General features: G+C 38.3%; 1 protein-coding gene across 1 annotated transcript; it reads right to left on the reverse strand.

Annotated features, from left to right (window-relative positions):
- Positions 1–3,043: 3,043 nt before the first annotated feature.
- On the reverse strand, positions 3,044–6,529 carry chac2 (ChaC, cation transport regulator homolog 2 (E. coli)). Its single transcript, XM_073488964.1, has 3 exons — positions 6,237–6,529; positions 5,133–5,168; positions 3,044–3,808 (listed from the first exon to the last, which is right to left on the reverse strand). The coding sequence occupies exons 1-3, from the start codon at positions 6,369–6,371 to the stop codon at positions 3,413–3,415; spliced, it is 567 nt and encodes a 188-aa protein (XP_073345065.1). The 5' UTR covers positions 6,372–6,529; the 3' UTR covers positions 3,044–3,412.
- Between the last annotated feature and the right edge of the window lie 8,598 nt (positions 6,530–15,127).

Raw genomic sequence — 15,127 nt, forward strand, 5'->3', positions numbered from 1 at the left:
TGCCAGAAACCTCTGTATCTTTTAAGATCACCATCTATTTACTAAATACATATATATATTATAATATTATGATGTTATAATATTAATTGTATTGTATTTATATATGATATTAAAACATATGTGATATGTAGAATTCATATAAAAAAATGTAATTAATAGTGTGAAACACTATAAAATCTAATGATATTTCGTTCAGCACTTCATCATGTGATGTGATAATGTTTCTAACACTATATGATATAATATAATATAGAAGACATGTGACTCAAGTCATTTGGTCCGAATCTAAAGCAAGAAGTCTTTTTTTCTTCAGCAAGTAAAGTCACAGGTTGTCGTACAAGACACTTGAGTCTTACGTGCACTATCGGGTCTTTATAAGGAGAAGAGTCGAGGTATTAGTACCTGTCAGTGTTGTAGTCAAGACCACCTAAACCGAGATCAAGTCATGACCAACGAAGATCGGTCTCGAGACCAAGACCAAGCTTTGAGTACTACAACACTAGTACATCCTTAATAATGACATTATTAGCCAGATTATTTAGCCTTTTCAAAAAGTACGATGAATTCAATCTGTATTATAATTACTGATTATCAATCAGTCAGACAAATGTAACGACTTCATAAAAAAAGTGTTTCTTTATCCAAATAAAAGAAAAAAATCACCCGCCATGACTTTTTAAGTTAATTATTGGGGGAAAAAACAAAAAAACTTAACTGAAACCATAAAATGAGCACAGACGAGTCAAGTCAAGAGTCTTAAAGGTGCAATGTGTAAGAACTGTCACCATTTATACTCAAAACAAATAGGGGGGAGATATCACCAGAGTAGCCGCTAGCTCCTGTTAACTGTAGCTGCCCTTAGGCCTTAAGCTGGTTAGCATGCTTACTTCGTTAGATATCTCTGGAGCACAATACACATAAATCATAATGTCAAAACTGCTATTTATTCACATTTTGTTAATCATTTTTAGGATGTTTTCAGCTAAAGTTCTTACATATTGCCTCTTTAACTTCAAAGTCCAAGTTGAGTCTCAAGTCATTTATCTTGCAAGTCATCAAAACAGTGACTCCAGTCCACCTGTCTGATATATAATACTTGATAATTATATGAATATTGTTATTGATATGAATGTTATAACACGTATATGAATATATACACTTATAATATGTGATAAAATGTATAACACGCTGTATATAATTTTATCATATTCCTATACAACTCACTTTAATAGCTCGACACTGAGAATTTACTGTTGATTCCTGTTAAATAAAGTCACTGCATCGTTTCTAAAGTGAGATGTATTTTGTTTAGTGTGGAGTGTGTGGCATGTTGTGTGTTTGCTTGGTTTGACTGATCATGTAAAAAACCTGCAGTCTATCTGCATACATCTGTATCACATCACATGGCTGTCCAAAGCAGATTATGTTCTGCACTGAGACAGCTCAAATATACATCAGATGTGTCGGTCCGGACAGATGTTTCAGTTTTACAGATGCTACTACAAACACTGGTACATGGATGCACTGTGTATGTTAAAGACAATCACAGATAGAGCTGTCACCATTTTTACCCCGCGTTATTTTTCTGATGCAGTGCTGTCGACTTTGATATGTTCACTGTGCTGAGGCACATGCTGGCAGACTGACAAGAGGAAGCAGAGCTGGTAGGTACAGTCTGATAAACAAGGCTGGTCCCTGAAGGGTAGTGTGATTACAGTAAGAAGATGGTGATACCTGCTCTGAAATCTGGTTTGCTTATCAGGAAAATGGATGGAGGGTATTCACCAAAAGCTGCATTATCTGCTTAGATATTCAACAGTGGAAAGAATTATAATATTGTCTTCTTAAATAGGTCTCTGGGCATGACTGATGGAGCCCCTGAACCTAAAATTCAAGTTTTGTTTTAGAGATATAAAAAAAACCTGTATAATAATAATTATATTATTATATTACATCATAATTTATCAGCTAAACCTTGTTGTTACATGAAGACGCTTTAAGGAAAAATTAAATGTTCAATATTCATATGTATGTTTTCATCAGTTTATAATCACCTGAAACTAAGAAGTGTTGTGTTTTCGTGAACAACCATGTTTCTACGGTAGCCCAGAAGGGACAAACCAAACACTGACTCTAGAGAGGGCCTCTCACGTTGTTACAACCACCATAGGTTCTTCTACATGCTTGGAAGACGAGGGTGAGTGGAGGGGTATTCAGGTTGCTCAGCCTCAGCCCTAGATGCCACTACATCCTAAAAGATTGTCTGTAACAACTTTTGCACCATTCAATCTGGTAGGTGTACAGTAGTTATATTTCACTGGATAGCTGAAAACTTTCCTGGTGGAGCCAGAGATAAAGTTCAAGAGGATCACTTAAGTCAGGAGGATTCAACCTCAGGGGAACATGAAAGTTGGTCCCAAATTTTATGCAAATCTATTACATAGTTGTAGAGATGTTGATCAAGACCAAAATGCCGGATCGACTGCTAGTAACCGCTAGCGTAGCCAAAACACATGAGATATATGAACAAGTCGAATGTGAACCATTTAAATAAGATACTTGTTTCACTCTTACAGGCCCTGAAAACAAACTTTCTGTATCAGGAGTTTGTGTTGATTGACACAATGTCACATCCAAGCACCAATCAGGATTTAGAATCAAGTGTTGTTTGCTAATATTGCCTGCAAACATAATGTTCACCATACAGTATCTGATCAAACCACACCCACGCAATCCTGGTGAGGCATATTAGCTAAGTTTTTAAGCATTACATTTTGTGTTTTATTTTTTTTGCTCTAAGTGCTGCATATTCGGTCATGAATATTTCATGTTATACTGGAATAATCAATATTTGAAACCAACTTTTCAGGGGCTTCACAAGTGCCAAAAGTGGTCCGAGTTCCAACTTTTTAACAAACTGATCCTACTGGAAATGTTGCGTGGGCCCTTCACTTCACTTCGGCTGTGAGAGCAGTACTCATACTTCAACCACGTTTTAACATTGATAGAAAACAGACCACACTCATCTGCGAATGCAGATGTATTCAGTCAGAATAAAGTGTTTATTCGTTTAAAGCATTCTTCTTTTGTGCTGCTGAATGCTGAACAGGCATTAAATCTACAGGTTTATCCAAAGTAGCTTTCATATTCTATCAACACGTAGACCAGTAACAGTTCCTTCATGTATTTGTCATTTGTTCAAATTTTGAAGCAGCTTTAAATACATATAATACGCAGGATAATGTGTTTCTTATCATGTGACACTAACGGATACAAACAGACATATTAGCGTCAACATATTTTCTGTACCAGACAAATATCCTGATTGGCTGTATGTGTAGCTTAAACCCTGAGATAATTACACAAATCCAACCTGGTATATATCATTGATCAAGTTGTTATCTGATTACAATCAACCTGTTTGAGTGTGTGAGTGTTTGTGCCCATTCTGGAGTCTTTCCTTCACTAAAGTTTCTAGAGAAAACAGGTGTGCGTCTGAGTCCTCAGGCAGAATCGTCCTAACAGCATCAGCCAGCTCAAACAGGTACTCTGTGTTTTGCCCGCTTTCACCGGTAGAGTTGACGATCTGGTTGGCTATCTCCTCGAGAGGGGCGGGGCCGAGGTAGTCTGGATTGTCGTGAGAGCCGATGTAGAGCAGCGTCTGGTTGGGCGGGGGAGCGAGTGGTGGACGGGGGTAAAAGGTCACCGTGATGGCCTGGTAACCACCTTTTTCTCGGTAGTCGAGGTAGGTCTTCACTTCCTGCTCTCGGCCCGTCGGCAGCTTGTAGGCGACGCCCCAAACACACCCCTGAGAAGAACAGGTGACGGAAGGAAAACAGGTAGTCGGTGTTGTAAAAAGTAACAAAAAAACATACTAAAGTCAAAAGTATCAAAAGTAATTTTCACCAATGATTTTGTTTATGTCTATAATGGCACATTTAGGGGCTGAACGTAATCAGTAACACCTTTGAGTACGATACTCGAGTAAATGTGCTTCCTAGATTCCACAGTTTGACATTTCTAAGACAAAATTGCAGGGTGACAAACTCTAGACAGAATTTACCCAACAAACTTCCTTTAATCTTGTGTAGCTTCTACTACATAATACATTCGAGCTCATCGACATTGGACAGCCGTTAAAAGATAATGAACAGTTTCCTCAAACCTGATTGCTAACATTTTTAAAATACTCATCATTCACCTCTAAATGCATGTTTTCTAGATGCTTACCATGTTCTCACTCTTTACAAGACGCGCTCTGTATCTCTCTATTGCTTTCCCAGTAAGTGTAACAAATGATCTCTCATTCAAGGTCAGAATACAAGATGTACAATACAATACACTGTCATTCCCTTTATTTCAAAGATGTGTCTCCTTTCTCGAGCAGTGGTATCCCACAATGGTTCTTCAACATTGAAAAAACAGACTATCACTTGAAAACTCAGTGTAAACTCATTTTCAAAACCTTGCAGTTCCCTCAGTTGCATTATCAGTTTATTAGCCTCTTAATTACACCCAATAATACGGTTATAAGTAACAAGGGGGGTGAATTATGACCCTCAGGTGCTGATAATCTGTCGTTAACGTGTCAATAAAATGTGATTTTTGTTTGCCTTTGTTCCGAGCACAATCTGTCTTCAAATAAGAACATCACATTCACAGCTACAAATCAAATTTAATTAATCTCATAAAGATTTTTATCATTTTTCATAAAACACCAACCTGTTAATAATGACAAATAAGTGCGTACACCTTATTTCAGCACACCTGACTGTTGAAATGTATTTATCGTCTTTTGTACTGTGCAGCATTGATGGACTGATACGTGTATTTATCGATTAGTTGATAGAGAATGAATCTACAACAATTCTGATCTTTTCAAGCAATTTCAAGTATTTTCTGCTATTGTTTGCATCACGTTATTGTTAACTGAATAAACTGGGACATCACAAGACCTCACCTTGGGCTCTAGGAAAGTAGGTTAGCCATTTTTCACCATTTTCTGACATTTTATAGATGAAAATAATAGACGATAAAAGTAAATGGCAAAGTAAAAGACAATTAACTTAATCGTGCAGCTCCATTACAAAGTAATGACTGGTACCATCAACCTTAGAGAGGATATGTCTTACCTCAGGATCCTCTACCAGTGTGACGACGCGGCCGGGCTGTAAAGGACACAGACAGAGGAAAAAATACATTTTACCTTTATTGTACACTTCTGAGATTTGGATATTGCACTTGGTCATATTGTGATTTTGATAACATTTCGAAAAGTTTAAACTTTATTTGCCTTTTTACACAGGTTGCACTGGTGAACCTAACTTCTTCATTTAGGGGCACCAGCGCATAATTCACACGAACCAAAGACATGTTTTAATTTAATTTCTGAACACATAATTTTAAATGATTGTAAGCAGGAATGTTTTCCTTCATTTAAAGCACAGCATTTGCAATGAGAAATTGCAGCAACCTCGATTGTTTTAAAACTAAAGATACAGAGTGATGCTGTTTAGAGTGCTTGACAAACTAAAACAAAATGTTAGGAAATCAAATTAAAACTGTAGGCTAATTATTTTTCATTTAAGGTGCAACTGACTTATGCGTAACATCCAAAAACTTGTTTTTCCTAGAGTGGCTTTACTTTTGTACTAAACTCTGTAAATCAGTTGTAGCAATGTTGTTTGTATAACCATACAATTTACTGCAAATATTTGTTTGCAGTAAATTAAAATGTTAATGAGTACTTGTGTTCTGTTAAAGTAAATCTCAGGATATTCACAATAACTTTCCACTGACTTAAAGGTGCACTGTGTAGTTTCGGGATGGTTTTTTTGTTCATGCCTAAACAAACTAAATAAACAAACTCTCTTTGCTTTCATAACTGAACAAACTGAATAAACAAACTGACCTTAACGGACAACACGATTTACACGTGGCGGACCCTGCCACCTTTCTAGCTTCAAACAGCGTTCTGGGGACCTTGTTTTCCTCCGAGAACAGCTTGTTCGTTCACTTACGGAGAAGATAAATATTTCTAATTTCGTATCATCGCCTCATTAATATTGTAAATATTAAAATTCTGAGTTTGGACGTCTTCTCCAAAACAACACAGTGCCCCTTTAAACCTTTAAATTACACATTTAACATGACATGGCAACATTGCATCAGTTATGACTATTGTGAGGAACTAGCTAGCCATAGTTGGGTCCATAAAGCCGGTTACGTGCACCCACCTTGCCCGGTACTCCCCGGTGGTCGGTACTTCCCTGCCAGAACCGACGACTGAAGCCTTTAATGTAGCCTATTCTCTTTTCCTCATAAGGGAAGTCCACTTTCCATATCAGGGACCCGTAGCCGAACACCCACATGATAAGACGTTAAGCTAAGGGCACCGTGACGACAGAAGGACGGTTAGAGCTGGACCGACTGGGTTCAGTCCCGACAGGTAACTAGCTTACAGCGATAGTCGTGACATTATAATGACTGGTGTGTAGGAAACACCTGTCGGTACCTTAAGAGTGTCGGTACCTAAAAATATAACGTTTTCGTGAAGGTTCTGCCCCGGAGCGATATTGTCAAATCATCCAGATTACGGAAATATGGCTACTTCCGCTTGACGACTTTCAGAATAAATCGCAATTACCGAACACATCGCGCATATTTTGATAATTTAGACTATTTTGAGGGGTTTTAGACAACCGATCACAATATAAAATGTCATTTTCAAGATATTTTATTTTAGGAGCCTTTGTCCTGTGACTATACGCATGCCTTTCAGACCTCCCCGCTTTTACTTTGAAAGCAAGCCGCTATTCCGGGTGTTTTGGGGCTTTTTAAATCTAGTTTAAGGAAAATGGTCAAAGCAAGGTGTCAAACTAACATCCATCCAGTCATTACTGATAAATCCCTGTTTCTTCAGGCCCTGACAGCCTCATAACCAAACAGGGCTGCATTCAGTGATGGGATATAACTAAGTACATTTACTCAAGTACTGCACTTAAGTACAATTTTCAGGTTCTTGTAGTGTTTTTTTCATTTTCTGGTACTTTATACTTCCACTCCACTACATTGGAGGCACATATCATACATGTTACTTGCTACATTAATGTAATGACTTTAGTTATTGGTTATTTTTTCAGACGACAAGCTGCATCAGAGCTGACGAGTGCATGTTTAAATTTATTTTTATCGACAATCACATTTAAAGGTGCTACTTGAAAGAAAAGTTGATTTTTGAGTCTCATTCCCAGCTTTGGGTTTCCAAATGCGTCAAAAACAGGACGCTTTGGGATCGTAGGATGGGTCGGCCGCCATCCCAAGGGCCTCATTATTTGATGAGTTGGGAATGAGATGCAAAAATCAACTTTTCTTACAAATAGCACCTTTAAAAAAGAAAAATATCAGGTCTGACAATCGACCAGGCCAATAATCGATCGACCCACAGTATACAGTATATGCATACATGTAGAATTTGCGATACTAAAGTTTATATTTGGCTAGAAAATTACTTTTGATACTTAAGTACATTTAACATCAGATACTTTAAGACTTTTTCTCAAGTACAATTTGTAGGAGTGGCTTTTAATTTTATCAAAGTAATATTTTAACACAATATGTTTATACTTTATACAACACTGGCTGTACACAGATTTTTTTAAATGTTAATAATGCACGTTATCTGATGTTTATTACAGTTTTTGAATCTAATTTTTTTTACCTCTTTAAATTTCTGTTAAAGCTAGAAATATTCAAACCAGACACTGAGGGTTGTTTTCCACTTTGAACTCATTGTATTCCTGCAATTCACATATAAATTAATTATAATACATTAATTTAAAAACAATGACAAATTAAAGGGCCATTATGTAGTTTTGGAGAAGACATTTGAATTCTTTGAAGTTTATTTAGTTATTTTAGGGTCTCAGAAACAATCTTCCTCTTATTTTTAATTCATGTGAATTTTATTAATCTGAATGACTTGTTGATTTAGGCGTCCTAAGCTCCTAGATCTTCTCGATATGCACAATAAATTCATTTTCAATACATGTCTACATGTGCATTTGTAAAAACATGAACTAGGACAAGTCACACATGAAATATAGGTTTCCATCCTGACACCAGGGGGTGCTGACTTTCTATTTCCCTCAGCGTATCATTGTGTGTTCCCCCCAAATAACATGCTCTTCATGTATGCCGTGCGAGCACTGATTCAGAACCAAACAAAGTGGACAGCAACAGTCTGGCCTGTAATGTCAGCTCCAAGAACAGCGGCCGTGCTCATTGCTCTGCCTCTGAGAGAGGCTAGTCAGCAGACCATTTATGTAACTTACCAGCCTCGAGTTCGAAGAGGCAGATCTGTGGCCGAGATCCACAACTGGCCCGGAAAATGCTGCCTAGGAAACATCTGCTGCAAAGATACCCTTGTTCTGAGCAGAAACTGGTGCAGTGGACCAGCCTAAAAGGTCAGGGAATCTGTGTAAATGTGTGAAAATGAAACTCAAAACACATTCTTCTTCATTTCTTATGGGTGACCTAAATTACTGTCATAGCACTTTCTGTAATTTAAAGCAGGTTGCCGTGTAAATGCAGCAGTTTCCAAGAGTTCGTGTTCCCTACTGTGCATATAATGAGTTATTTTTATCAACCGTAAACCTCTACAGGGCTACACAGAAGTGTGCTTACCGTCTAAATCCTGCTCCAAATATCTTAAACCAAATGCACACACTATTGTTGTCTCATTCATATGTGGATCAACACAACAAAAAGCTTACAAACTGTCATGTTGGCCCACCTTTTATGCAGCATTTGTCTTTGACAGAGAGAGATTTCTCGGGAAAATCTTTCCTGCTGTTTCTGCTATATATATTTTATTACGGTGACAAAAAGCATTAACATTTAGGGAAATATAAACTGTCCCCTGTGCAGCCTGTTGAGAAAAGAAGCAGTTTTTTACGACGACGAATATGTTTTATTTGCTTTCAGTGGGTTAATTTGTTATCTCTTGTTTGGAAGATGGAAAACAAAGATGTTGCAGTAAATACAAAGATAACTCAAGAGGAATGAATGTGAATATAATCTACTGGGAAAATATTGTGTTCTTCTATCTGCTTCTATAACAACATTTTTTTTTTTAAAAACTAGTCCGTAGCTTTCAACTCTGCTGCAGACCATAAGCAATTAAATGACTTTAAAAAATTCTAATTAAATCCATCATAAGCCACTGTTTTTTTACTGATGTAATCAAGAGTCACTGTTTCAACACAATAATCAAATAAGTCTCCATCCAAAACAATTAACGAGTGCTGGTATGTAGGTGGCTTTGTCCTCCTGTCTTCCTCTGTTAGTGTTTCCTTCCGTCCACCATACATGTTACATTAACTTCATTATATTCTCATGGGACTTCCTCCTCTCTGACAAGCACATCCTCTCAGTTTCAGTCTCTTTTTCCCCGTGCGCCACCTCTCTTTGTGTTCCTTATCCAACTCTACAGCTGCTGCTTCCTGAAGTCTTCTGTTTATTCACTGAGGAGATGACCATCATTTTTCAAAGAACATCTCATTTGATATTCCTTGCATTTAAAAGGGCACTCCAGTGATATTTTTTCCCAGTTTTTTACCCAATGTCAATAGTAGTTTCAAGGGTATACCCACCCAAAGTCCTTCGAGGCAAGTCTTGCCAATCGGCAGCCATCTTGGCAACACCCTGGGCAGTTATTATATATTACTACAAGGCCCCTATCTTAATGAATGGGGAGGGAGCCATGACTTAACTTTCAATGGTCATTGGTAGTAGCAGACTCAGGATGTTTGAGGTACAGGGGTGGAAAAAAATAAAAAGGGCACCAGCTGTAGGCGGTTGGGCACCAGCATGCAGAGAGGGTACTGAAAGGGCACCCTAGAGGGCACTTTGTCATGTTTTATCTACCAAAGTGGCATCCAAGAGGGCACTTTAGCTGCATTTTTACAAACATGGGGGGATTTCTTGCTAATCCTGTGCATTAGCATGATATGATAGGACCATACTTTACAAAATGAACATCATGCTGTATTGAAGAAGACTTGAAACTATTGATTGAGACCATAAACGTATTAGGAAACTGTTTACTGAGGTAACAAATCAAGTGAGAAGTAGGGTAATTTTCTCATAAGCTTACATACAATTGTTATACGTTTTGTTGTGTAATTTGGAGCACGTGTTGAACAGAAAGCCTTTGTTTCAAACTGGAAATGTGGAGTTTGAAATACATTTACCAGGCACAGAAAACAAAAAACGTCAGGATATAAAAGCTTCTGCCTCCTGGATTTTGACCTTTCTATCTTTCAGTCTGTCTCTTGCAGGTCCTCCATATTTCTGGAAGTACAATACTAAATCTCACTTGTCTGTGTTTGTTTTCTTGTAATGTCTGTCCCTGCCCTGAGTGGGTTTTCTTGTTAAGAGACCAAAAAAAATCCAGGAGAATGTCACCTCTCCTCTTAGTCCTTTGTATTCCCTGACAAGGCTTTATTCTCTTTAACCCAGTTGCATTGTGCAACGCTGAATGCAGACATTCTCTTTCTTTTGAGTTTGTATGTTTCAGCCAAGGTTGAAGACTCTCTAAGAGGTCCTGTTTGGCCCACTTAATCAATTCCCTCCATGTTATTGCTCATAGTGAGGAAACATATGCCGTTGCTATTGCTTTCTTTCAGCCAATCCTTCTTTATCTCCTTGACCTGCTCCTTCCTCTCTCGTTGAGCTTCGAGAAGAGATTTCCTCAGTCAGTAGAATTTCTTTTTTTTACCACCATCCACCTGTGAGATCGTACGACTAACCTCCAATATTTAGTTGTTCTCCTGCAGCAATTGAGGTCTTCAAAACTCATCCAAAGGTCCCCTCCATATTGACTCGCTCTAGCAGCAGTGGTTGCACACAAAAAAGCTCTTGAACCTGTGACTCCATCTCAGCAGCCATGGTGAGAAATTGGCCAGCTGAGCCATAAAAGTCCACTATATGTAGAGAGCAGAGTTGAGTGGGCCATTTTGGGCTGTGAGGCCTCAGACTGTTTGATCCTGAACTGCTCATATGACTCCTGAGATTTCTCTCGCGGGCTCGCATACAGGCTCGCCGAATGCAGCCACATCTATCAGCAGCACTGTTGTACTGGCCTGGGAATGTGATTCTGTTCTGAGTATAACAACTAATAATGATGATGTGAAGGACTGTAAGATAAGAAAGTCATTATTAGCAAGTCAATATTATCTATTTTGGCTCAGCTTTTACACTGAGACTGCAAAAACCTCATTTGTAAAAATGTTGGACCAGCAAAAGCATTGACTTAGAATAATAGAATGAGAATCATGTTCTTATTGGCATGACTGATACTCCTCTTGTCTTCAAACACTGTAGATGTATTAATTGAAATGATAATAAAATAGAGCGTTTCGTATATGATTAATGCTGCGTTCTCTTTTGTCTCTGCAGCAACAAAAGCCAAACATTTGGAGTCCATGTGATAATAGAGGATTATGTTAATAAATATATTCAGAATTTTGATTGAAAGTTTCTGACAAATAACCCTCTCAAGACAAAAGCCATCACATCTAGTCTGGCTCTAGACTCTTCTATATTTGGTTTTCTGCACCACTAAGAAGAGAGCAATATCCATGTTATTCATTTTCTTAATAAATTAGCCTTTTTCCCACCTAAATTAGATTACTGCCGATCTTAATTTGTTTTATAATAATGAACCACAGGCTACTTTTCCTCATTGACTGATATCAAATGGTAAAACCTCTTTCAGCAGTGCAATTAAACATTGCTCTTTTTTTCTCATTTAATTTCCAAGTTAGATAAATCACATGTCTAAATTGGGGTCATTGTAACCTCAGAAAATTTGATTAAGCGTCCAATCGTCCAACTTGTATTTTTATTCCTCCTGCATGTGGTGAAAACTCTCTCTCTCTCTCTCTCTCTCTCTCTCTCTCTCTCTCTCTCTCTTTATATATATATATATATATATATATATATATATATATATATATATATATATATATATATATATATATATATATTGCTGGGAACTGACATCGCTGAAGGGATTTAAGATATTTTCCCCTAAAATTGGTATAAATAAGGCTTAAGTCCAGTCGCCGCAATGGAAACTAATACTCTAAAGCTTCCTCAAGCTTAACCAAAGTCCATAACTTTATCAGCATGTTTGAGTGAGAACCATGAAGTGTTATAGCAGACTGATCAGAAAGGGCTCCCTTCGGTTTTCCTGGCAACGAGATTGTCCACTTTAAACTGATCTATCTTGCGAAAATAGCAGAATCTGCAGCAATCCATGTTAATGTATGAAGTAATAATGTACAGCTACAATATATTACAGAGAAGAAGCAGGAATGATTACACAGATCAGGGTTAGGTTAAAAAACACTTCGTTCTCCCAAGTTGTTTTATAAAATATCTCATTTAAGAGTATGAATGGCTCACATGTACCGGTTGTACTGCCTAAGCCCTTGTCGTTCAATAGACATTATGTTAGAACAATATGGATGGCAGTCGTCAAGCAGCACTGACAGTTATACCACATCTGAGTGGTTTTCAAGGAGAGGGCTTTATGTAGATGTGACCAAGACCCTGAAATAAGCTGCATTGCTATTAAAGACAGAATATGTAACACCTGTGGATAAAAATGTTTCCAAACCCTAGACCTTGGTTGTATATTTTGTTAAATTCTGCACTTCTATCCCAAAAGGTTTCCAACAATGTGAAAACCCAGAGAAAATTGTAATTTTATTCAAGGTGACGTTCAAGGTTTCATTTGGCCGCTTGTCGCTATTACTTATGAGAAGTCGGCAAACATGACTGAACAAAATAAGAACTTTAAAACTTTAAAACCTCGTCCGTGAACATTTGTGCCTGAGTCACATCAGATAGATTGTCATCAGTAATGGTGGCTGTTAAACAATGTAGACAACAACGTCTGTGATCCCACCTTACAATATCATCAACTACGTTTTTTTTATTTGTATGGATTAAGAGACCCATAGTGACAGAAATTACCTTGCATTTAAAGGTGCAATATGCAAGAATTTTAGTTGAGACATGATCAAGTTATTAACAAAATGTGACTAACAGTTTCAATGTAATGACGTCTGTGTATTGTGTTGCAGAGAAAATTAGCATGCTAACGAGCTAACTCTGTCCCGGTCCAGTTCAAAGTTCCTTTGCTAGCGGTGTAAACACCAACACTTCCTTAGGTATTTGGTCTTAATGGTAGGGGAGGCAATTCTGGAGAAAGAAAGTTGATTGTGGAGTCTCATTTCCAGGTTGTCAAATACCGATGCTTTGGGTCGGTATTCGGCCCGAAATTCTAATTCAAAGCATCTGTATTTTACAACCTCTGAATGAGACCCAACAATCGCTTTCTCTACCTTTAAGTCAAAGTATAGGCAAATTTCAATTTTGACCTGACGGTGGTGCTAGACAGAAGTCAGGATCTCACCATAATTGATTAGGAGATGTTCAGATATTTCACTGTATAAATGAAAATTTTGACCAGCTGGTGGCGTTAGAGGAAATGTCAGCAGATCGCCAAAGTCATTAGGATTCATCCTGTGGGGACCATGAATATTTGTGCCAATTTCCATTCCAATCCATCAGACAGTTGTCTAGACTTTTCAGTAAAACTCCAATATGTGACGCTGGTGGCACTACAAGAAAAGTCAGGAGGTCACCAAAGTCCTTTTGGTAATTGTTAAGATATTTCAGTCTGGACCAAAGTGCTGGACCAACTGACTGTCAGAAAGGTCACACAATTACTGCTCGCTGCACACAGCTAGAATGGCTAAAAAATTGGCCCTGTAATAAGCTGCATAAGTATGAACTGTTCAGGTAGAACTCAGGTAAAAATAAAGTCTTACCACTGTGCTGGCATAGCTTTTGCATTGGACAGACATGAGTCTGGGGTTTAAGAGACAACGAGATACGAGTCAAAGCCAGAGCTGGTGGATAGCTGGCTTGGAGTCAAAATGGAGTCACGGCCAAAGTGGAGTCATAGCCATATCAGAGCGGAGTCGGTGTTGGCGCCAATCTGGCCGAAGAGCCACAGAGGAGATGGATCTGAGATTGAGCCGGTGCCAGAGAAAAAAATTTGAGCAAAGCTGGAAGCTGAGGCCCATTCTGGAGATGAGTAGGAGTTGATGTCAGAGAGGGAGTCTCGCTTTTACTGAGGAAGTAGGAGCTGATGACGAAGAAGACGATGAGTGGAGTCTGAGTTGCGTCAGAGTGGAACCAACCAGATAATTGCTGGAGGAGAGCCAGCAAAAGCTGCTGGAGTCTCTACTGAAGTCAGAGACAGAAGTGGAGTGGGGGAGGAGAGCTGAGATGAAGAGGTGTAAGAGAATGGGGATTCATGAAAGTTTTCTTTCTTTTCTTTCTCCATTTCAGTCCCTTTCTGATCGTAATGATGTGTTGAATTTAGAAGCAGAGAACAGTGTGAGGCTGACGGAGAAAAATTGTGCTGTCAATGAGTATGTTCAGCTTGGCAGGTGAAGAGGCCTGATTTGATATGATTAAAGGGAGTCTGTCACTCTGGCTGAAGACAGAACATTTCGCTCTGGACACTTGACAGACTCTCTGCTGGTAGCCACAGAAAAAAAAATTACTCTCCTCTTTCATGCTGTAAATATTGTCATCTGTAGTTTTTATTCTGACCTGCAACCATACAACTATTTCCAAGCTCAAAATCAAATCAGCCATTAATCTAATGATTCAGATTAAATCATTTGCTGTAGTGGATGTCCTATAGAGGGATCTTAAATAGCGGTTTTGTCCTTTTGTCTTTGTCCATCAACGTCCATCCTCTTGTTCTTCCCCCTATGTTCAATTAAAGGTCTAGTGTGTGGGATTTGGGAGGATCTATTGGTATGGTATTATGTTTTCATTCGTGTTTAATCAACTGAAACTCACACATTTGGACGTGTCATATGTACCATATGGACATTTGTACAATCATGTCATATCACGTTCACATTACATGTTTATGACCTCGCTCTCATATCGGCAGGTGGAAGGGATAGTGGTGGAGTTCAAGGCGAGAAGGCTGCCAAGCCAGTGACCACAGTTCAAGACTATGTTTCAACAT

The sequence above is a fragment of the Pagrus major genome, chromosome 20 (assembly GCF_040436345.1).
Source record: "Pagrus major chromosome 20, Pma_NU_1.0".
NCBI lineage: Eukaryota > Metazoa > Chordata > Actinopteri > Spariformes > Sparidae > Pagrus > Pagrus major.

What these genes read in the sequence shown, in the direction of transcription:
- chac2 (XM_073488964.1), bottom strand. Translation starts at nt 6,371, where the DNA reads ATGTGGGTGTTCGGCTACGGGTCCCTGATATGGAAAGTGGACTTCCCT. An exon ending in ACCGGGGAGTACCGGGCAAG is followed by an intron (nt 5,169 to 6,236) that starts GTGGGTGCACGT and finishes TGTCCTTTACAG; the next exon opens with CCCGGCCGCGTCGTCACACT. An exon ending in CACTGGTAGAGGATCCTGAG is followed by an intron (nt 3,809 to 5,132) that starts GTAAGACATATC and finishes TGTTCTTCTCAG; the next exon opens with GGGTGTGTTTGGGGCGTCGC.